The sequence below is a fragment of the Prosopis cineraria genome, unplaced genomic scaffold (assembly GCF_029017545.1).
Source record: "Prosopis cineraria cultivar Desert tree isolate PC_DT_omini unplaced genomic scaffold, ASM2901754v1 PC6, whole genome shotgun sequence".
NCBI lineage: Eukaryota > Viridiplantae > Streptophyta > Magnoliopsida > Fabales > Fabaceae > Prosopis > Prosopis cineraria.
Window position 1 is genome coordinate 6,037,466 of NW_026555337.1, and position 24,992 is coordinate 6,062,457.

A 24,992-nucleotide genomic window follows, 5' to 3' on the forward strand; every position below is an offset into this window, starting at 1 on the left:
AGTATGTAGAAGAGAGATCAGGCTAGTGGAAATGGAAATAACCAACAAAGCATGAAACATGAAATGCACAACGGAAGACAGAAGAAGAAAACTAAAACCAGCAGGGCAGGTATATAGGTTTGACATATCAGGATGCAATGAAAAGGACATTTAGCTAACGTAACTTTTTATGCCAAGAGCAGGAGTGCAGATCACCTTACCTATACTTAATAAGAAAGATTACTAAGAACGATATGGAAGAAATGCCTACAAAAGTTTGACACAGCAGAAAAAGTGGAAAAATTTTTCTCATTGGACGGTTGCATGGTACAGACAGATAAAAACCTCACCTAACAGCGCAGAAAAAGAAATAATAACTCGCGTCATCGTCCTTGATTTTCCTTCCTAACCTCCCAGTCAAATACATCTGTTATTTAACCTCCCTTTGGAACCCAGGATTCATTAAACACACCAGAAGCTCGTGTGATCAAAGCCCAACCCCATGGGTAAGGTTAAGAGAATCTGCCACCTCGTGTTAAGGTTCTTGGCTTTTGGAGCCACTCTTTCATCGGTCATTGTCATGGCTACTAGCCGCGAGAGAGCTGGCTTTTTCCCTTTCTATCTTGATGCCAAGTACACCAACACACCTGCCTTCAAGTAAGTGTTGTTAATTTTTCTGCAGAATTTATTTGTTACTCAGATTTTTTTTTCCCTCGGGACATGATGAAGCTGATTATTGAGAAGCTTGCTAGGTACTTTGTGATTGCATACTCTGTAGTGACTGTGTATGGATTCTTCGTCATGTTTCTTCCCCCAAAAAGTCTGCTCTGGCGGTTCGTCGTTGCTTTGGATTTGGTAATTTCTGCTCTCAAACTGTCTTCTCCTTTCTTTGCCACCACGCTAAGCATAAAATGCATTATTCAGGAAATTCTCATTAGCTACCAGGCGTGTACTCATCCCCTTGTTCACCCTATAAAAACTTGAACCTGAAAACCAAGATTCGTCGTCAACAAAAGCTACTGAGGAAACGAAACTTGAGACCCTAGTTTTTAGACCAAGTCAATCGTTAATAGACGTGGGCGGGAGAGATATTTTTTCTTTTTTCTTTTTTTTTCCTTGGTGAAAGATATATTTTATCGATACAACAACTAGTATAAATTGAAGTCATGGCCTCACATTTGGGCCTAAGAAATGAATAACACAATGGGCCTAAGTTAGTTTCAATTATCAAGCCCGTTCGTTTGAGGTCTTTCAGTGAAAAAATTACTTATTTTTTAAAAGATAAATTTTGTGAAATTTTATGATAGTTTTTTTAAATTTTTAAAAATAATCAAAATAAAAAAATTATTATTTTGAGAAACTACTTTGAATGACTTCTAAAAATAATCTAATAAAACAAAAATTTCTTATAAAAATGCGAAGATACACAAAAATATTATAAAATTTTAAAATAATTAAATAATAAATTATTTTTTATAAAAATACCTATGAAATATGATAAAAATCTAAAAAAATTAATAATAATCACATTTTTTTATTATTATAACCAAATATAAAATGATTTTTATAAAATCCCCATAAAATGAATCGTTTTTTATAAAATTTTCAAATGATCTAAAACTCACTTATTTTTATAATCTTAAACAAATGGCCCATGGTAGGATGGTGAGATTGAGAATGAGAAGTGAAAGAGGCAAAAACAACAGGCTAATAAATTAATATATATATATATATATATATATATTTGTATGTGGAGCAGGTGTTTACGATGCTGCTGATATCAAGTGAATCGGCAGCAGTGGCAATAGCGTATGTGGGGAAGAAAGGGAACGGATATGCAGGGTGGTTACCGATATGCGGTCAAGTTCAAAGTTACTGTGATCATGTCGCCGGAGCTTTGGTGGCCGGGATTGCCGCTGTCATTATATATTTGGTTCTCCTTTTTTACTCCATTCACACCGTTCTCGACCCTCTTCTTTTGACCAAACACGGAGGTTGTCCTCGTTCTTGATCAACTAGGTTTATTAGATGCAAGAGCTGTTCAAGTTATTTCATTTGTGTTTCTGCGTCCTTTCTTGTAGTCTTGTCTCTTCTTTGACTTCAACCCCTTTCTTGGATTTGAGGGCAGCCTCGTATTCATGTTTTCCCACTTAGGACAGTCCTCTCGAGTATAATTGACTGGAATTAATTAGACACGCATGCGCGCACATACGTATGTGTTTGCTTGTTTTTATTGATTAGAGATTATTATTATTATTATTATCATCTATTGTTTTTAAAAATAAATTAGTCACTTCTATCGAAATGTTGACAGCTCCATGTTATTGTTACAAGCCGCTGATGATTAACTCCTTGCATGTTCTAAGTGTTCAAGATATCTTTTAAAACAAAGACTAAAACTAAAATTTACCCCCCAATTGAAAAATAAAACATAGATAACTTTTTTTTTAAAATTCCATTACTTAGTGCCCTAGAAAACTTGGAGTATTATCATTATTTATTTAGACTAATTCAAATCCTTACTATATTGGGTCGTTATTATCAATGATGACTTTGGGAGTACTTTTGAAATAATGTTTTCATTTTTTTTAATTGTATATCCAAGATTTAAATTCAAAATCTTAAAATAAGTTAATTCAATTCTTTCAACCAGTTAAATTAAATTTTCATCAATAAACCACAAATTACTTTGGCTTACATTTGGATGGCCGGGATTGGATTGGAAATTTAGATATAAAATTTATGAATTCTAAATTTTTTATTTGAATGGTATAAAAAAATTTAAATTATCATATTAAAATTCTTTGTTTGGATCTTAAAAAAATCAAAATTCAAATTTTATGTTTGAATTTGAACACAACTCAGATGACATTAGCGATTTGATCCTAATCTAAGTCGGCAGTCTGATCCTTATTAGGGTTGGCGGCCTAATTTCAATTGACTTTGGTTATCCAAACTTGGATGACATAAGTGGTCCCGTCTTGATCGGTAGTGGCAGTTTGGTCCTAGTTGACATTAATGGTCTAGTTCTAAACAATGCCTATGGATTAGTATGAGATAATGATAATAGTTTGGGGGTTGTAGATTGGTCCTAGATAACAACATCAAAACATTCCTTATTAATAGCAGTGTTTGGCATTGAACAACAAAGGTGGACAAAACAAAGAAAGTGACCACAAACCTGTCCCGCACAACTACGACAATGGTAGACTAACATCGATTAGATACGATAGACCATCATTAAGCTGTAGTTGTGGACTTACACTAGATAATAGTGGTAGATGAGTAGCGAATGACAGTTACAGCAATGACAGATCAGTATTGGATGGCTAAAGGGGTGATTGAGAGTGAATTAAAATTTAAAATTTATAAACCTAATCAATGTCGACAGTTCAATCCTGATCATCGCCAATCATCTAGTATTGGTCGATGATGTTGAATTCAAAAAGGCAATGAAGTTGGCAAAAGGATGCAGAAAAGGAAGAAAGGTGTTTTTATGAAAATTTAAAATAATGGTAGTTTTAAAAAGATTTTAAATTAGGTATAAGATTTGAAAATAGCCAACATATGAGAAAATTAGGACATTTCTTTAAAAAGCGGCTTGAGTCATCTTCAACCTAAATTCATCTACTCTAATGGTTAAAAATCAATATTTAAAAAAAAGTTAAAGTTAAACAATAATATCTTAATGTAAATAATAATAATAACAACAGTAATAATGAAGTCGTGAATTAATGATACCCGACTCCAGCGACTAAAAATCTCTCTCTCTCTCTCTCTAATCCAAGACCAAAGAATTATCATCACCGGGAATCAATTTAGTTTGGCTTCATGAATGATGAAAATATGTTCTTTCACATTTAATTGATAAGATAGAAATAACATATCAATTGAAATGCCCACCATTGTTTTGTTTGTTTTGTTTTTTCAATGCTTAATATTTCTAACGATCTTGTTTTGATTTTTCGATTCTGATATAACAAAAGCAAATCCCATAAAGTTTTTTTTTTTGGTCAGTTCTTACTTTTGTTGGCCACAGCTTCTGTGGTTCGGTTTGAACCCCAATATTTAAAAGAAAAACACGTTTCCATAACAAAGCAAACAAATTGAAAACTGTAGCATTAATTGTTTAATCAACAAGCAACACGGCAATAATCAGTCCCAATACTATTCACCGACGTAACGCCTAAGCAGCCAACTTTCTCTTTCCGTGTAGATCATGGGTTACTCACAGCCACAGCCACAGCCACTGGTTTATAATTAATTTTAATATGTATAATAAATGTTTGAATATATTTTTAAAAATATTATTTTATATTTATAATTGATTTTAACACGTAGGATGAGTGTTTGAATATATTTTTATAAAATTATGATTTTAACCTCTAAAATTGTAAAATGTTATCCAAATAAGTACATACTCTCTACATTTAAAAATATAAGAAGACAATTTTTTTAGCCTAAAATTTTTAAAAAATATAAGATGTTTTAGTTTTTTAATGTATAATTAATAAATTTTTATATATAAATATTTTTAATAAATAAATTGTTCAATTCTTCACCTTTGTGTGAAATGCCTTGTTAAATCAAAATAAATATAAAAATGATATCAAATTAAAGACAAAAATTTAACTTATTAAGCATGTAATTTGATTAAAACTTCTTATATTTTTTGACATAGCGGATATTTTTTATGTTAAAAAATATAAGATATATTTTAAAAATTTGAATATTTTAACACATAAGGTATTTTTAATATTTTGAGACATACTTAATATATTTTTTTAAAAGTATTCATAGTAAATAAATTATTATATATATATATTTTAAAGTGAAACATTTTATTAAATAAAAGTAAATATATGAAGATGGTATTAATAGAAAGATAATTAATTACTTTATTTAAAAATATAATTTAATTAAAATATTTTATATTTTAAAATGGAGAGAGTAAAAATTTGTTTTTTGAACTAGTATCACCAATGCAATTTGATCGACTGAGTTTTGAATTTTGACCAAATAATTTCCACACGTTCACACACACGTTGAACATGCAGAGACCGGTACTGTTTCTTTTGTTTTTGCTCCACCCCTCCCTTTTCCCTAGAGACCTAAAGAATCGAATGAAATTAACACATGGAAACACATTAACAAACATTCTTTCAATTTTTTTTATAAATTATTTCTATTAATTTTATCAATATTCATATAATAAAATATAAAAAATAAGAGTGTATAAAATTTTAAATATATTTTTATATAATAAATTTAAAAAGTGATATTATATTATTTTTCTCTTTCATGAAGGGTATTTTTAGAATCACATTTCAAATATTACTTAAAAAATTATATTGTAACTTATAAATGAGATTAAATAAATTTTTTTAAAACATGTTTTATAAAAAAAATTGGAGGGGGTGCATTCCTTCTAGGTTATATTGAATAAGATGACCATTTATTTAACTTATTATCGTAAAGTCCTTGTCATGTTTTTAATATTTGTAAGCAGGTCGGCACCCAAAATTTAGAGATAAAATTGATTTGTAAAGATGAGAAGATAATTATTCCTTGAAGTTTCTCAATACCAACAAGAGGACAATATGAAAAATACAAATATGACATAACATGGACAGTAACAAAGGCTAGTTTATCATAAGGAGTTCACTTATCGCTCACAAAAACATGAATTTAAATTTATTGGTTAATTGTTAATATATATCAAGATTTTACTGATAAATAATTTATAAATTTATATATATTTTTATAAATATATTTGAATCGTGAGCATATCTTGAACTCTACAATCAACTTATATTAAATTAAATTATTTAAATATGAAAAATTTAATGCGCCAGGATACTTTTTTTTGCATAAGAAACTGTGCAATTCAAACATGTGAGGGAAAAAAAAAATTAATCTCAAGTCTCAACCACACCCAGGGCTGCCATATGTTGAGACATGGTCGGTCCGCATTCTTATCTTTCCCTCCAGACTAAAGCATACTTAATATTAAAATGAATTCTTTTCCTTTTATAAATATATGCGAAACTTAGTTTTGCATACAAGCACAGAGGCCAACGCATTAAAGCGTTCTCTCTCTCTCTCTCTCTCTCTCTCTCTCTAGAGCTACCCAGATTTCTTATCTTCGCAAAGGTTGGATCTTTCGTCGAAGATTTTTCTGCATCGCGAAGCTATCCGGCTATGGCGTCTGGATCGTCTGGTCGCGGTAACTCAGCCTCCAAAGGGTTTGATTTTGCGTCCGATGACATCCTCTGCTCATACGAGGACTATGGTACCCAGGATTCTTCTAATGGTAATCACAGCGATCCGGTCATCAGCACCAATTCTAACAAGGTTTGTATCGATGGGCTCTCTGGGTCGATTTAGGGGTTGACTTTCTGTTATCTTTCCCTCTGGGGGGAAATTTCCGAATTTGGCCACGATACTTTTGCTAGGAACAAGTGGCTAGGGTTTAGGAAATTTGACATCTTTTTAACGAATAATTTGGTAGTGGAAGCAAGTTATTTGATCTTGCTGACTTTCTTGTAATTTTTTTTTCTCCCCCTGTCGTTCATAGATTCTTGCGAATTTGGTTTGTCAATTCTTATTTTTCTGCTGATCATTGGGTTTTATGGGTTTATAGGAACATGTAAAAATAGTAGAAAATTGAAGCGACTTTGGATTTCTATTCTGGTGTAGATATCTACTAGGAAATGAGCCGGATCACTGGTTTTGTCAGACTGGACTTCCAATTTTTGCGGTGGGGAAAAGGAAAAGGGTAGCATACTTGATTAACGCCCCATTTTTGCAATGAATCTAATTGATGAATCAAAATCTATTATCTGTTTGGCTGTGCACTGTATCCAGTGTTATTATTGCCCTGAAGATTTATTTAGTGGATTAGCTTCGAGAGAGTAAGCGCTGACATGCTTAGAGCTATAAAATGTGTGCAGCGAGTTAGCTGTTTTGACCTCAGGGCATTTATCAGCCTGCATAGCTAGTTTGTAAGTGTTTCCCCAACCATGAAAGGGAAAATATCAATTGGCAGTGACTTAAGAAAAAAATGTAAATGAATGTGATGTAACAATAATTGGGTAGGAAAAGGACTGGGGAATTATGATTGGAGGACAGAGTACTTGGAAGCGCTTACTCGTGAAATCCCCCCTTGCATATTGTCTCCCCATTTATTGTTGTCTGGTGCATATCCGACAGTGATATGCCTAGGATATGCCCAAATAAGCATAAAGTATCCTAGGTGTATCAAGCCGAAAAGAATAATAAAGAAATAAAAATAAAAGTTAAAGTCATGCTGCTGTTACTGGAAGGATACAACTGAGATATGGCTTCTGGCTCTACACAACATGATATAACTTGGATTGAAAATTCACTTTTAGTTCTTATGGAATTTGGGTTGAAAATTCTGCTGCACCACTCCTTTGAATCTACAAGTCAATTCAGATCTATATCTGCCTTCTGTTTCAACGTTTGTTTTGATTTCCAAACCGGAAAATGGAATTGATTAAAATATTAGATTGGATATGTCCTTGCCATCAACAGTGCTTGGAGATGATATTGCATTCCCCCTGGCCACTGCAAAATTGCCATCCTTTAGAACATCTGTAATATTAAAAATATCTTGTTTTATTTAATAATGTATCCTTAAAGTGCCCTGTGTTTTTGTTTTCTTGATAGCTGTGCCCTTTTATCTGTAGCATACTGTGTATCTTTGTCTCATAGATCAAATACCATGGTCTTTACCGCATTGATTAGTTACTTATTGATTTACCCCAACCAATGAAGATGATTGGATGTATATTTTGAGCTTGTCGGGACTCTCATATTTGTTGCTTATTGATTGATTAATTAATAATTCTGGCAAAACTATAAAGTTTGGTTTTTTCCTGGATTTCTTTGATTTGGTTGAATCGGGATTTGTTTGTGAACATTGGTCTAGGAGGCTTTATTACATTAATATGCTGGGAGGGCCGTTATATGGTGAAGGCTAGTAGCTGTGGGAAGCCTGATGATAACATGCTTATTTTAGTTGCTTGGAGAAAGATCTCCTTTTCATCAAGAGCGTTCATTTGTCAATACTATATTGTTTGGACCAAGAAGCACCATGAAGCTACGAAGGCTTGTGCTTTTAAGATGTTTGTTGATATTGGATAACAAGTTTTCTGGTCTTCCTAGAAATGTTTTGCTGGTTTTAATATGAATGTTGTTGGCTATTCTTATGCTCATCACCTTTTATACGCACATGTATGGTTTGAGGATTCTGTATCAAATTTACCTAGTATAAAATATACAGCAATTTTAAATTGAGTTCTTGAAATATTTCTTTCAGCCGGATTTTCACAAAACAAGGATGACAAGGACATCAATGTTCCCTGCAACTGCCTATAGCCCACCAGAAGATTCGTTGAGTCAAGATGTGATTGCTATGGTAGAGAAGAGCATGAAAAAATATGCTGACAATCTCATGCGGTTTCTTGAGGGAATTAGTTCAAGGCTATCACAGTTGGAGCTATATTGTTACAATCTTGACAAATCAATTGGAGAAATGCGATCTGATTTAAATCGAAGCAACGTAGAGGCGGAGGCAAAACTTAAATCTCTTGACAAACACCTTCAAGAAGTAAGTTACATCTTTAATGGATAGTATCCATTTATTTAGTTCCCGTTTTTGTTCCATCTATTTAGTTATTACCATCATCCTTTTGCATACTGGGATACGGGCAAATTTTTACAATAACACAAGGACATTTACCCCTCAATCTGAAAACTTCCTTTTTCATTTTTCAGTCCCAGTTGTTGTCTGACTCTCATTCTCAGCTTGGTCCTGGATTGAGACTTGTAACCTATAAATCTTTGCTAGATTGCCATATTTCTCACATCAAGATATTCATATGCAAACTATATTTAACTTGGTGTTGTTAAATGAAGAATCATTCAATTGTTTGAATTTTATGTTTTCTTGTTGCCACAGTGCACTTCCAACCTATGGAAACTTTAATTTTCAGGCAGGGCGCAATCTGCTTAGACACAACCATTGAACTCCCTCATCCGTTCTATTTTTTTTTTTTTTACTAATGCATGTGTATTTTGACTTGCGGACCTGTATTGCGTGTTTTTATCCTTATTTTTCTAGTTGTTGTTTGTGTAGGTCCACAGGTCTGTACAAATTTTAAGAGACAAGCAAGAGCTGGCTGACACTCAGAAAGAACTAGCCAAGCTTCAACTTGTTCAGAAAGAATCATCTTCCTCAAGCCATACGCAGTCCAATGAGGAGAGATCTTCCCCTTCTGCCAGAGATCCCAAGAAAACTGATAATGCATCTGATACTCACAATCAACAGTTAGCTCTTGCCCTGCCCCATCAAGTGGCTCCACAGCAGCAGCCTATGGCACCCCCCTCTCAAGCTCCAGCCCCAAATGTGACCCAAGCTGCACAACAGCCTCCATATTACATGGCCCCCACCCAGGTACCCAATCCACAAGCTGTGTCTCAGCTTCCCCAGAACCAGTATTTGTCTTCTGATCCACCGTATCGATCACCCCAACTACCTTCTCAAGTAACTCAGACACAGCCTGTTCAACAGTATCCTCCTCAGTATCAGCAACCACCACCGCCAGCACCGCAGCAGCAGCAGCAGCAATGGTCTCAGCAGTTACCTCAGCAGGTACAGCCTCCGCAACCGCCATCCATGCAACCACAGATGAGGCCACCCTCTTCAGTTTATCCTTCTTATGCTCCGAGTCAAGCTACGAATCAATCTCCCCCTGAAACACTGCCCAACAGCATGCCAATGCAAATGCCCTATTCAGGGATTCCACCACCAGGATCTAGCCGCGCTGATACCATGTCCTATGGATATGGTGGTGGTAGAACTGTCCCACAGCAACCGCCATCCCAACAAATGAAGGGCTCATTTCCAGCACCACCAGGCGATGCATATGGAACCACCGGGACTCACCCTGCACTCCCTCCTGCTGCTGGATATATGATGTATGATGGTGAGGGAGGAAGAAGACATCCATCCCAACCTCATCATTTTGCTCAATCTGGGTATCCTCCATCCAGCGCTTCCCTTCAGAACCCCACTGGTCACAATCTCATGGTCCGGAGTCCTAGTCCATCACAATTCGTTCGCAACCATCCCTACAACGAACTGGTAGAGAAAATGGTGAGCATGGGTTTTAGAGGTGACCATGTGGCAAGTGTGATTCAGAGGATGGAGGAGACCGGGCAGCCTATAGATTTTAACTCGGTGCTTGACCGTTTGAACTTGCATGGCTCTGTGGTGCCCCAGAGAGGATGGTCTGGATAAAGTTGTGTTTGTATTCGGGGACGCCCCGCTTGAACAACGCTTATATGTTGTCGAGGGTGTTCTGTTCACATTTCAGAGACTCAAAAACCATTGCGCTTTTTATTATGCATGGAATAAAAATCTGTGTAATGTCTGTCGTATGTAAAATGATATGCGGATTATATATGTCTGTCTGGGGCTTCTGTACTTGTTATCTTTCACCAACAGTCAAATATTTGGCTGTCATAAGAGGAGGCTTAACTGAGGAGCCAGATAAGAGTTTGTCATATTCGTCTGGTTGCAACTTACATAATCATAGTTATTTGTTCTTATATTCTGTCAAATGTTTAGGAAGTTCCAGGAAATGTATAGTTTTTGTAAGTTCTGTAATTATTTAACTGGTGTCTGGTCAAAAATAAAAAAAAAATTCGGTTAACGTGAATCACGATTCTATTAGGGCCTGCTTGATTTATAATATAAACTTATATAAATAGAATGGAAGAGTATTAATTTTTAATTAAGACATTATCTGGCTGTTGGATCTTTTGATATTTTTTTATTTTTTGGTAAAATCTTTTCATATGATTTAATCTTTTGATTTTTTTGTTCAATCTTATGGCAAGATTCATCATTCATTCTTTGACGTGTGGGTCCATAGGTCATTACCAATGATAGCTTTCCACGGTATGATGGCACGATGCCTCAATTTTTCATGTCTAACCAATGGGAGTAAGGTTGAGTGATAAGTGACTTAGTTTTACTTAAATAAAGTCTTAAGTTGAAGCTTTTTGTATGCAGAAAAGTGCTGCTGGGAGCACCATAATTAGGTGCACAACCAAAAAAAAAAAAAGAAAAAAGAAAAAATCATGTCTAAGCCATAATATGTATGATTATTTTATTTTTCATATCTTGCAACTTGCACTACCACATTCTCATTATTTTTCCTAAATTGTTGCAACAAGTGGTCTCTCGCGTATATGTCAATCTCTAAAGATTATTTGGTCTCCATGTAATACCCTCTTCAATTTCTACTGTGAAAACTGCGAAAAATGAACAAATAAGTAAATTAATTGGAAAAAAAGACTATTCAAAATTTGCAATTTTTCTTCCACAAGATGCATTTTATCTTTCATGATTGTGCACCTTTTCTTCTATATTCTGCAAGTTAGGTTTCTTTTATCTAATTAATTTGTTTAATAGGCCATCTTATCCAATTTTTTCAATACAATTCGGCCGTTGGACTTGGAGTTGTTTCCTTCTTCTTCTTCTTTTTTTTTGTCTTCGTGACAAGCCATTCATTGGCCCACCTGTAATGTAATTGGACTTGCGTTCTGAATTGTGCATGCGGATTCATTTCGTCATGGGCTGCCTCCAATTAATGCCCCAAATCATTGACCCTCTGCATAAAAAAATAGAGTGGGTTTGTGATTGAAATAAATACAAAATAAATAAATACTACCATATTTCTCTGTCTTCATTTTTGCTTCTTTTCCACGAGTAGAAGAATGGAAAGAAGGCTATTGTATCAAAAACAAAAACAAAAAGAAAATGAAAGAAGGCAAGTAAAGACTAAAAGTTAAAATGCAGATACCAATTATACACAATAAATCATAATTGACGATAAAAATTAATTACCATGATGTGTGTAATTATTCCATCAATTAAGTTTATCTTAGTCCTGAAGTTTATATTATAAAAAAGATAGTATATTTAGTAACTTAATCGTACTATTATGGTTTCCAATGGCCTCCACCATTGAAATTTTTTTATGTGGCATTCAGCAACTTGCGTGCCGTTTGGAAATGAAAACCTGTGAAATGTCTATTTGGACAAGCAATTTCTAAATGTGATAAGTTAGGCGTCGTTAGATTATAAAAATGGATCGATATTAAAGGATCCTTTAGGCCTTGTTTGCTTACAAAAAAAGAATGTAATGAAATTGATTGAAAAATAAAGTAAAAATAAGATAACTAAATAGAATAGGTGAACACATTCATAAGGAGGAGGGGTAATTTAATTTTTAAGGTTGTAAATTATGATTCATGATATTTTTAGAGAATGTGATGATTCTTACATTTACAATATATATTAATAAATTTTATCATGCTTATTATAGAGGGAATGTTCATTTTTTTTAATAACTAAATGAAACCTTATTCTTTTACCCATTCAAAATAATTAGTTTATGTCCAAAATGTAAATACATTTGGCAACCAAAAAAAAAAAGGGATTATGCTGCAATTAGTCTCACTTGTTAAGGCAAGTTATCTCAAAGGAAGGTTGTTATTCTATCCCGATTCGATAAACAAATGAATATGCCCTCTTATCGGTACATGAGTGTGTGAAAAAAGGGGGGGAAGAAGAGGAGGAGGAAATGAAGAGTGGAAGGACTTGGGAATGGATGATTAGGGGAAGGGGCGCCTAATGAAATAACGGTTAGGGATGAGGGTTCGGTAAAGGGGGCCCACAGATCAGAGGAAGAGCCTGAGACGATGCCGTTTACTCTGCTGTCCGCGCACGCGCGTACTAGCGTGCCCGCGGCGCTGCAGCCTGCTTCCGTACTTGCTTTTTTTTGTAACGTATTAATTGACAATAGATTTCGCCAGTGCGATGCACGTGATATTAGATGAGAAAAAGAGTGAAATATTTTAAGAAGTTTGATTTTTTTGTGTTAAAGTTTTTTTTAAATAATTAAAATTGATTATTTTGCTTCTTATTTCTATTTTTTAAATTCAATCAATTTAAAAAAGTCTAACCCCACTTTTTAACATTTAAAATAAAGTCTGAAATTTTTTTTCCAAGTTATAACTCTACAACAATAATAGTGTTATAAGTTGCAAAATATAATTTAAGTTGTAAGTTTTTTTCAAGTTATAAGTGGCAAAATAGTTAAGGAGTTACGAAATACAAATATTCCTTTATTTTTAAGTTTTTGTTTTTATTCATCCAACTATTAGTTCACATCTAAGTTATTTATGTTAAATTAGAATATCATTCTTGATATATTTTTTTAAATTTTTTTATTGATATTTTAAATTTGTTAGTCATATAATATTTAAAAAATTAAATACATATTCCATCATTTTAAAATATATGACATTTTTAATCGAATCTCATCTTAATAAAGTAATTATTGGTTTTCAAATTAATACTATCTTTTCATATTTACTATTCAATATGATATTTTACTTTAAAATAAATATAAAATAATTTATTTATTGGGATAAATTTAAAAAAAGCAATAATGATAGTTTAAAACTCTAAAAATGTTTCATATATTTTTTAACATCCAACCCATGAGAAATAACTTCTGAAAAAGGCTTTATATTTTTTAATGAAAAGAGTAAGTTTGTTAAAATAATATTTCAAACATGTATGTGCAGAAAAAAACTTAATAAACTAAGAGATAAATGAGTCAATATAATTTATGTTTATTTTATTTAAATTTTATAATTTTGATAAGATATTTTTGAATTATTGTCATACTTAATTGTTAAATTTTGTTCGGCCAAAAATTGTTTGAAGTTCCTTAAATTAGGAAGCGAAGGGATAGACAGATAGATTATAAGGGTAATTTAATAATTTAAATTTTGTTAACATAAATATAAATAAAAAATTAAAATATTTTAGAATATTTAACATAATATTCCTAATTACATTTTTTTGGGTTGAAATTTCTAACTGCATTAGAAATGAAACTAAAGTGCAAGTTTTTTTTTTAAAAAAGTATTTATAATTCTAACAAAATAAAAGGACGTCAGTGTATTTTATCTATAATTTATTATTTTGTGCAAATTAAAATTTAAAGAATATTTATTTTAAAATTTTTTATATTCATACATATTAATAATATAAATAATAACTTATTTTATTTTAAAATGTATTATCCTGTGTAAATTAAAATTTAAGGAGCAACTTTTTTTTTTCCCCAGGATATCCTTGCAACTAGCTAGAATAAGACTAAAATTTTAACACGAGAACATCTATAAGAAATGACTTTTATTTTGTAATATGTTACTCTTATACATATTAAAAAATATCAATATTTTTAAAAATTTCTTAACTCTCACAATTTAAAATATAATCTAGCTTATTCTTTTTTTTTAAATTTGTTACCCATGTATCATCTTTAAAAAAAATAAAACATATACTCTAATGAATCCTACTGCAATTCATGTTATAATATTTTTTATAAATTATAATTATAATAGTTGTAAATCAAGCAAATAATATAATCCATATTATAATATCATTTATCAATTATATGTATAAGCATTACAAGTAATATAATAATTATTAATAAAAGATTAAGTATATAGTATAAGATAAATTCATTAATATTATAAATTATTATGAAAACCATCATTTTTTTTCTCAGACTTATAGCACGTAACTATATGAATGTTTTCATAGATTTTCAAACAATACTTAACTTTTACATATAAATAATAGAATAATATATTTTTATACCTTTTGTATTTGATAAATATGAACAAAAACTTATTCTATATATTTTCGCGCAAACTATCTTATGATCTGTTGCCCATGTTAGTAATAAGCCTATAGTAAATTCTTTCTATCTAAATTGTGTTATTTTTATACAAATTTCATTACATGTCTAATATATATTTTTTTTACTAAAAATCTTATATCCACTTCTAATTTTTATTATGGATCCTACGTGATTTTTTAAAATATAAAAATTTTATTATTTTTTACACCTTGTCTAAAATTTTCACATTTTTCAAATGAAAATTTTATGTGGCAAATATTTGTCATCCTATGTGACTAAATTTTAATAATTAAATTGCAGGTTCCACAACCATTTTTTGTACCATTGGTAAATTTTATGCACATCTAATACATATTATTTTTATTAAAAATTTTATAATCATCACTAATTTTTACTATAAATTCTACATAATCAAATTCAAAATATAAAAATATTACTAAAATTTTTTATGCACCGTCTAAATTTTTAACATCAATAAGTGTAGGTCCCACACTCATATTTTTTTAGTGGTAGATCACACATTCACTTTTTTACCATGAGTCTACAACTATATATATATATATATATATATTAAAAAATCATCCATTAACTAATTTTAAAAAATTAATTTTGTAAATTAATTATTAATTTAATTTTATTAGTTAAATCATAGGCCCACACCCACTTTTTTATGGTTAGTAATTTTTTTACATATCTGACATTTATTATTTTTACTAAAAATCTTATATTCATCATTAATTTTTACTTAATACAAGTTTCACACTCACATTTTTTTTATGATAAGTCCTACACTTACTTTTTAATCATAGGTTCCACAATTATATATTTTTTAATTTTCTTAACAAAAATTCATTAACCAAATTTAAAATACATACATACATATAAAGTAAAGCACTGTTTATATCTACAGTGTATTTGCTTTACAATATATATAGATTTATTCCTTTTATGCTACATTTAATTAAATCTCATATAAGATTTATTTATATAACTTTATATATTATAAACATAAAGCTAAACAACAGAAAAGAAATTCCATAGAAGGCTGACACACAGAAAGGGCATTTGAAATTACTGTTAATATTATTGATATTAATTAATAAGACCCTGAATAACATAGTATCAAACAGAGCTCTCATCTTTCGATTTGTGCATATCATCTTTGCGCAGAGCAATGCAAAGTTTTTTGGTATTGTGCCAATTTCATCAGATGTCCCGGAATAGAAAAAAGAGCTCTCATCACTCTCATCACTCTCATCACTCTCATCAATTGTCCGTGAGGAGGACTAACTGAGAATCTCCTTTTCAAGGGACATTATGACAAATAAATCAAAAATCTCATTCTTGTATGGAAAAGCAGTTATATTATTTTATTTCTATTTTTATGTTATAAATGAAGTGTGTTAAGTTGGCAATCAATCAGGACAGTAAGGAATAATAACAACCAAATGCAAATATGCTCTGCTTATCAAGGATAGTATAGTATAACCGAATCTTCTACTTAATTAGATGAAATGAAACTCATATATTACATCGTTTTTGAAATTAAATGGCTCTCATGATTTAAAATTTACGATAATATTGATCAATATTAGTTATATATTAGATTAGGCGACATGGAAAAAAAATAAAATGTTTCATCGTATATTAAAAAAATATTAAAATATAAATAAATGGATATTGATGGTTCTTACTGCAACGTCGAGTTTTCATGGAGGGCTAAAACTTTCTGTTTCCGGTGCAAACGGAAGACGTTTTCCATGAGACGACGACGACGACCACGCCACCACCACTCTGAAACTATCCACTGACTATTTGACTTCACACAGCCCACCACTGGCTTCTCTTCTTCCTCTCACTGTCATTCTCCTTTTCTATTTCTTTCTGCTCCCAATGCCATGAGTCTTTGGCAGCGTCACCCACCGGTTTCAGTCAAAACCGGCCTCCTACGTTTCCGGAAGAAGAAGCTTACAATATCATCCCTCTCAACAACCTCCTCGACGACCACCCCATCTCTGCGGTTCCAGGAGGAACGCGCCGCCTTCCGTGCTGTTGGTGATCTCCGTAAACCCCCTTGCAGTCAATGGCTCCCTCACATGGACCTCCTTGATTGGCTCGCCCTCTTCTTTGGTTTTCAGAGAGAAAATGTTCGGAACCAGCGTGAGCACCTTGTGCTCCACCTTGCAAATGCCTAGATGTGCTTAACCCCTCCCCCTGATAACATTGACACTTTGGATGACATTGTTCTACGAAGATTCAGGAAGAAGCTTTTGAAGAACTACACCAATTGGTGCTCTTATTTGAGAAAGAAATCCAACATTTGGATTCCCGATCGTCGAGGGGCCTCCTCCGATCAGCGACGAGAGCTGATTATGTCTCCCTCTATCTACTCATCTGGGGTGAGGCTGCTAATCTTCGATTTGTCCCTGAATGCCTCTGCTATATTTTCCATCACATGGCCATGTAGTTGAGCAAGATCTTAGAGGATTACATTGATGAGAATACCGGCCAGCCAGTGATGCCTTCGATTACTGGGGAGAATGGGTTCCTGAACTCTGTGGTGAAGCCCATTTATGAAACGATGAAGGCTGAGGTTGAGAGTAGTAAGAATGGTACAGTACCTCACAGTGCTTGGCGGAATTATGATGATATAAATGAGTATATTTCTTGAGTAAACGGTGTTTTGAGAAGCTAAAGTGGCCTATCAATGTTGGAAGTAACTCTTATGTGATATCAAGCAGGGCAAAGCATGGGGGTACGACTGGTTTTGTGGAACAGAGTTCGTTTTGGAATTTGTTCCGGAGTTTCGATAGGCTTTGGGTGATGCTGATAGTGTTCCTCCAAGCGGCAGTAATTGTTGCTTGGGAGCAGAAGACATGTCCTTTGCAAGCACTGGAGGATATGACCGTACAGGTCCGAGTTTTAACAATTTTCTTCAGTCGGGGCGGTCTAAGGTTTTCGTGGTCTCTGCTTGTTGTAGGGATGCATTATAAGTTGGTTTCAAGGGAGACCATGGCTCTTGGAGTGAGAATGGTCCTCAAATGCGTCGTTGCTGCTGCCTGGATTGTGGTATTTGGTGTATTTTACGGGAGGATATGGTCGCAGAGAAACCAAGATGGTCAGTTGAAGCAAATAGACGGATGGTGAATTTTCTTGAGGTTGTGCTTGTTTTTATCGCTCCGGAGCTTCTAGCTTTAGCCCTCTTTATTGTTCCTTGGATTAGAAATTTTATCGAGAACACAAATTGGAAAATGTTTTACATGTTGTCTTGGTGGTTTCAGAGTAGATCTTTTGTTGGTCGTGGTTTGCGTGAAGGTCTTGTAGATAAACATTAAATACACCTTGTTCTGGATTGTGGTGCTTGGAATTAAGTTTTGTTTCAGTTACTTCCTTCAGATTAAACCCATGATTGCACTATCAAAGGCAGTGTTGGACCTTAAGGATGTTGAGCATGAATAGCATGAGTTTCTTCCCAACAGCAACAGACTTGCCGTTGGACTACTGTGGCTTCCTCCTGTTTTGGTCTATCCAATGGATATTCACATTTGGTATTCAATATATTCATCATTAGTCGGGGCAGCTGCGGGGTTGTTTGCACACTTGGGTGATATTCGAAATATGCAACATCTGCGATTAAGATTTCAATATTTTGCTGCCGCAATCCAATTTAATCTTAAGCCAGAGGAGAAGTTGTTAAATGCAAGGGGGACATTGGAGAGCAAGTTTAATGATTCTATCCACAGGTTAAAGCTTAGGTATGGGCTTGGCCAGCCCTACAGGAAGCTTGAATCTAACCAGGTTGAGGCCGCCACGTTTGCTTTGATATGGAATGAAATAATTATGTCTTTCAGGGAGGAGGATATCGTGTCTGATCGAGAGGTTGAGCTTCTGGAACTCCCACCAAACTCTTGGAACGTCAGGGTGATACGTTGGCCATGTTTTCTTCTCTCCAATGAGTTGTTGCTGGCACGTAGTCAGGCCAAAGAACTAGATGATTGTCCAAATAGGTGGCTTTGGAAGAAGATATGCAAGAATGAGTACAGGCGCCGTGCTTGTCATTGAAGTATATAATTGTATCAAGTATTAGGTCCTTGAGATTATCAAATCTAATAGTGAAGAGCATTCCATTGTGACAGTCTTGTTTAAAGAAATGGATTACTCTCTTGACATTGAGAAATTCACTAAAACATTTAAAAAAACTACACTGACCCGGCTCCATGAGAAGAAGATTAAACTTGTTGAGCTATTGGAAAAACCCAAAAAAAAAAAAAAAATCTAACCAATTAGTGAATACTCTTCAGGCTCTTTATGAGATTGCTACCCAAGATTTTTTCAAGGAGAGAAGGAGTTCTCACCAACTACGTGAGGATGGCTTGGTTCCACGCAATCCAGCTTCTTCAAGGGGTTTACTCTTTGTCAATGCCATTCAGTTGCCTCCCGCCAACAACGGGAACTTCTATCGGCAGGTTCGGCGTTTGCATACAATTCTTACCTCCAAGGATTCAATGCAAAACATTCCTGTAAATCTTGAAGCTAGGCGGCGGATTGCTTTCTTTAGTAACTCACTTTTCATGAATATGCCCCATGCTCCTTAAGTTGAGAAAATGATGGCTTTCAGTGTTTTGACCCCTTACTATAGTGAAGATGTATTATTCAGCAAAGAACAACCTAGAACTGAGAATGAAGACAGGATTTCAATCCTGTACTACTTGCAGACTATTTATGATGATGAATGGAAGAATTTTATGGAAAGGATACGGCGAGAGGGGATGGTAAAAGATAGTGATATCTGGACTGACAAACCAAGAGGTTTGAGGCTTTGGCCATCCTACAGATGACAAACGCTGGCTCGGACTGTTAGAAGAATGATGTATTACTATCGGGATCTTAAGATGTTGGCTTTTCTAGATTCTGCATCAGAAATGGATATTCGAGAAGGCTCACGTGAACTAGGTTCATTGAGGCGAGACAGTTTAGATGACTTTAAATCTGAAAGATCTCCCTCCTCTGAGAATCTAAGCAGAGCCGGCAGTTCTACCAGTTTGCTATTCAAAGGTTCCCTTTCTCAACTTGGACGGCTTTAATGAAATTTGCCAGATACATGGGATTCAAAAATAGAAAAAAGATCCTCGTGCTAATGAAATATTGTATCTAATGAAAAATTATGAAGCCCTTCGATTTGCTTATGTTGACAAGGTTACCACTTGGGGGGGTGTGAAAAGGAGCATTACTCTTCTTGTCAAGTATGACCAACAATTGGATAAGGAACGAAAGTTAGTTTTTTTTTTATATATAATAAAATAATAAAATACACCCTCATTTTTATTCTTAATTTTAAATAATAGTATAATTATATTAAATATGTTCATGCTAATTAAAAAATATAAAATTAAAAAAAATTTAATTATTACATGATATTTTATATTTTAAATTAAAAATTATTTTTAAAAAATGTCTTGTAAATAAGATCTATCATATTAAAATGTCATGTCCCTTGAGACTTGGAGAAGGAAAGCCAGAAAATAAAAAACCATGCTATGCCCCGGGTGATGCTGTTCAGACCATTGGCATGAACCAGAACAACTAATTTGAAGAAGCACTTGAAATGTGGAATCTCTTAGAAGAATAAAAGCATTATTATGGTATTCGGAAACCTTCTATTCTAGTAGTAAGAGAACACGTTTTTACTGGTTTGGTTTCCTCTCTTGCTTGGTTCACGTCAGCTCAAGAAACAAGTTTTGTGACCTTAGGGCAAAGAGTTTTGGCAAATCCTTTGAAAATCAGACTGCATTACGGTCATCCAGATGTGTTCGACCGGTTTTGGTTCTCAACTCGAGGTGATATTATTAGTAAAGGATCTAGAGTAATCAACATAAGAGAGGACATTTTGTCTGGCTTTAATTGTTCTCTCCGCGGGGTTAATGTCACGCACCATGAATACATTCAGGTCCGAAAGGGAAGGGATGTGGGGTTGAATCAAATATCTATCAATGTTCGAAGCCAAGGTTGCCGGTGGAAATGGGGAGCAAGTTTTGAGCAGAGATGTCTACAGGTTGGGCCGCAGGCTCGATTTCTTCCGAATGCTCTTATTCTTCTACACTACTGTGGGATTCTTTTTCAATACAAAGATGATTGTTCTGACTGTATATGCATTTTTATGGGGCCGACTCTACCTTCCTCTCAGTGGTATTGAAGCTGCCATGGGGAGTGACGGCAATAACAATAAAGCACTAGGCACTATTTTAAATCAGCAGTTCGTCGTCCAACTTGGTATTTTCGCTGCCCTTCCCATGATTGTGAAGAATTCCCTTGAGCATGGGTTCCTTCAAGCTATTTGGGATTTCCTGACAATGCAGCTCTAGCTTTCATCAGTTTTCTGCATGTTCTCCTTGGGCACTCGTAGCCATTACTTCGGCCGGACAATCCTTCATGGTGGGGCAAAGTATCGACCGACTGGTCGTGGATTTGTTGTAGAGCACAAGAGTTTTGCAGAAAACTAAAGGCTATATGCTTGTAGCCATTTTGTGAAAGCGATTGAATTGGGGCTGATACTTATAATTTATGCATCCCGCAGTCCTGTGGCAACTGACGCATTCGTTTATATAGCCATGACCATCTCTAGTTGGGTCTTAGTTATGTCATGGATTATGGCACCATTTGTGTTCAATCCTTCAGGCTTTGACTGGTTAAAGACTATTTATGATTTTGATGATGTTTTGATCTGGATTTGGTACCGTGGAAGTGTGTTTGCTAAAGCTGAACAGAGCTGGGAAAGATGGCGGTATAAAGAGCAAGATCATCTGAGGGTAACTGGCTTTTTGGGGAAGTTATTGGAGATAATTTTGGACCTTCGGTTCTTCTATTTTCCGTATGGAATTGTTTATCAGCTGGGTATTGCTGATGGAAGTACTAGTATTGCCGTTTACTTGTTGTCTTGGATCTATGTCTTTGTTATCTCTGGGTTTTAAGTGGCAGTATCGTATGCCCGGGACAAATATGCAGCAAAACAACATATCTATTATCGGCTGATTCAGTTCCTTGTCATTATTCTTGTGATTCTTGTGATAATTGCTTTGCTGGAATTTACTGGGCATTCCGGCCATTTCGACAAGCCACCATCATTTGGAACGGGTTTGTTTCCGTGGCTTGTTTGTATGATATATTATTTGGAGCCATTATTATGGCTCCTGTAGTATTACTATCATGGTTGCCAGGGTTTCAGTCTATGCAGACCAGAGCTCTCTTCAACGAAGCATTCAGCAGGGGTCTGCGGATGTTCCAGATGATTACAGGAAAAAAGCCCGGTGTTTAACTTGCGCCTTGAGGTATAATATTTATTGGTTCGTTTTACTGGAAATTTTTGTTTTTACTAGTTGTTATTTTGTTGTTGCTGCCCTTGCTTGTGGATCTTTTGTTTATACACAGGCTAAAGAAGACAAAGATAAACCTTTTTACTTTTGAGCCGGAATTATGTTTCTTTCCTTGTGCAACTAATAGTCTACATTCTGAGTGAAGTGGATATTTTATGTTCAGTGTGTTAATGGTTATGTGGGCAATAAATACCATCATCACATGTTATGTACAAAGCTGGGAACGAGTTCTAGCAATCACATATGTTAAATTTTTTGGTTGGTTTCAAAATGTTGAAAAAAAATTTGACTTAGTTTTTTTTCTGTAATTGTCTAGAGATCTTTTTATCCAGTTATCAGTGAGCATCTAAGCAGATGCTGACTAACTAATGATAGTCTCGTGTACTTTTAGGAGACATCTTAGTAAGTAAAGCGATTTGGAATTGAGAATTTATTGACGCTTATATTTGAATAATCTGATCATTTGTAGTTTCTTTTATATACACCTATGATTCCATGGTCTGATATTTTTTTAGGGGATTATATTTATATTATGTATAAAACGAAGTTGATGCTATTCCTGGGTGCTTTCTTGTTGAATTATGCGTTCAAGTCGTCTATCTAGTCTGAACCAGTAAGTGGCCCCTGCAATGCATCAATACTGTCTTCATTAAATATACCATTCTGGATAGACGTTAACAGCAAAACTGCTTTTTTATTAATAGATATTTAAATACCCATATCATAGTTAAATATGGTTAACTCACTCCATCAGAGTAATAGTTTAATGCCAGTAGTGTCAGACAAAGTCACTGCAGGGAAATTGGAAAATACCTTGTCACTATACAGAACCTTATGATTCTATGTCAAATTTATGTATTGTTGTGGAGACCCAGCCTTTTTTTCATCGTATTATAAAGTGGCTTTTTTCCTCTTTCACTTTGCTGGATGCTTGTTGGCTGTGCTTCCGTGATGACTTCCTCTAATTTCAGTTCAACTGAGACATGGCTTTATGCACAAAGGAGTTCTGTTGTGGGCTTATAATTTCCATTTAGACGAGGAGCTCTAATCCATGGAACCTTCTGGAACGCAAGATTTCTGTCCTCTTCTTGTATGCATGTTAGAATACCAGCGGGATGTTCCATCCCCTTTTATGAGTTTTTAGGTATAAGATCCCAAGGTATAAAAAGTCATGGAATGTTTAGTGTGGCAATTGAAAGCTGTCACCAAAGTATTATTTGAATTAGCGAAATTATGCAATCTTGTGTATTTTTGGATGGCAATAAGCATCTTATGTACTGCTAGATAAAATGTGTGCGCAGAACTCGCTTGCTTTGAACCCGTCATGTGACCGAATTAATTAAGCAAAGCTTGTCTTCATATAGTTTTTATTAAAATGGTTTGCATTTAGTTTGCAGGTTTGACTTTGGAATGAGACGGAGGTGGAGAAGACACAGAATAGAAGGACTTGAGTTTATGTAAACATTTTTTTCCTTTAAGATATGGGAGTTATTGTTGGAGTTGGGAGCTGTGATCATATTTTGTTCATGTTCGTTGTGGGAGGGCGCCATTTCTTCCCTTCTCTCTCTGCTGTGGCTATATTTGTTATTGTAAGTAGTCAGTCCTTTTTTTATATTTCACAATTTTTTTGCAATATTGGATATTTATTGGCGTAGCTCGCATTTGTTTCTTTAAAAATAATGTTATAAGCTTTCCTTTTAATGAAAGTATCAATACTTGTTTTGCATAATGGACTTATTTTTGACCTACAGGCATACAGGAGTTGCGTGTGAAAACAAATTTTGACGATTACTCGTTCCTCTTTACACATCGTTAAAGCCAACATGCGCACAAAACTGCAATAAGTACATTGCGATCATGCCTTGGTAAGTTGGTATCACGGCTAGATCTTATTGAATTGATCGAGGTACTCAATTAATATAAAATTCAAATAAATTAATTTGTAACTTATAAAATGTTTTTGGTAACTAGAACGATTAGAACTTGCTTATTTGGTTTTATTTATAAGTAACTTTTAATATGTTTCACCAATACAAAGAAAAATCTTAGAAGTTATTCACTCTATCTTGAAATTTAATATATTTTCAACTTTACTTCTATTAAATATTTATATTTTAATAATATATTTTTTCTTTCTAGCATTTAATAAAGGAAAAAAAATTTATAATAAAAATTTAATGACATAATTTATAAATAAGATAAAAAACATTTTCTCTCTCCGCCCTATAAATAAAATTAGAGGGAGTAGCTTCTTGAGTTTGTATCTATTATCTATTAATATTTAAAATTTACTCTTTTTTAACCATGATTAATATACAATTACACAAATATAGAAAACACATCTCACTGCACAAATAGTCACACTAACAAATTATTTTTGGCTAATTACACCCAATTGATAAATTAATAGCAAAATGACAATTAAACAACTAACAAAGATTGAAAATAGTGAAAAACATTAGCCTTTCACAATATGACAAGTAAAGATTCAAGCCTTCATCAAAAAAAATACCTATATTTAGTGTTCGAAAGTATCTCAAAAAAGATTACTTTCAAATATAATAATATTTATAAGCAGTACTAAAAAACTAATAACTAGACATAATTTTGCTCCTCAATAACATGATTAAATATTACAAGATTTATTAATAATTGAACATAACAAAATATAATTTTATTATGTTCAATTGTTAATAGTCCTTCTTTATTTACTTGTGTCGTAAAATGCATGTTTTGTATTTCTCAACATACCAACATTAAATATTTTGATAGTATGACCCTTATTTTCCCATCCTCCGCCTATTTCATATCAAATCGGTTTATG

General features: G+C 33.7%; 2 protein-coding genes, 1 non-coding gene and 1 pseudogene across 3 annotated transcripts; all 4 read left to right on the top strand.

Moving 5' to 3' along the window:
- The first annotated feature begins 326 nt into the window (after positions 1-326).
- LOC129314247 (CASP-like protein 1C1) lies at positions 327-2,212 on the top strand. The gene is made up of 3 exons (XM_054957621.1): positions 327-636; positions 732-834; positions 1,739-2,212. Exons 1-3 carry the CDS (start codon positions 482-484, stop codon positions 1,988-1,990), a joined length of 510 nt encoding a protein of 169 aa, XP_054813596.1. The 5' UTR covers positions 327-481; the 3' UTR covers positions 1,991-2,212.
- Positions 2,213-6,039: 3,827 nt separating this feature from the next.
- Positions 6,040-10,617, top strand: LOC129313446 (uncharacterized). The gene is made up of 3 exons (XM_054956554.1): positions 6,040-6,333; positions 8,324-8,614; positions 9,143-10,617. Exons 1-3 carry the CDS (start codon positions 6,181-6,183, stop codon positions 10,304-10,306), a joined length of 1,608 nt encoding a protein of 535 aa, XP_054812529.1. The 5' UTR covers positions 6,040-6,180; the 3' UTR covers positions 10,307-10,617.
- A 5,864-nt stretch (positions 10,618-16,481) lies between these two features.
- On the top strand, positions 16,482-24,207 carry LOC129313246 (callose synthase 12-like; annotated as a pseudogene).
- LOC129314757 (small nucleolar RNA J33) lies at positions 19,653-19,733 on the top strand. The gene has a single exon (XR_008594262.1). It is a non-coding gene; the product is annotated as a small nucleolar RNA J33 (small nucleolar RNA).
- Positions 24,208-24,992: the final 785 nt, after the last annotated feature.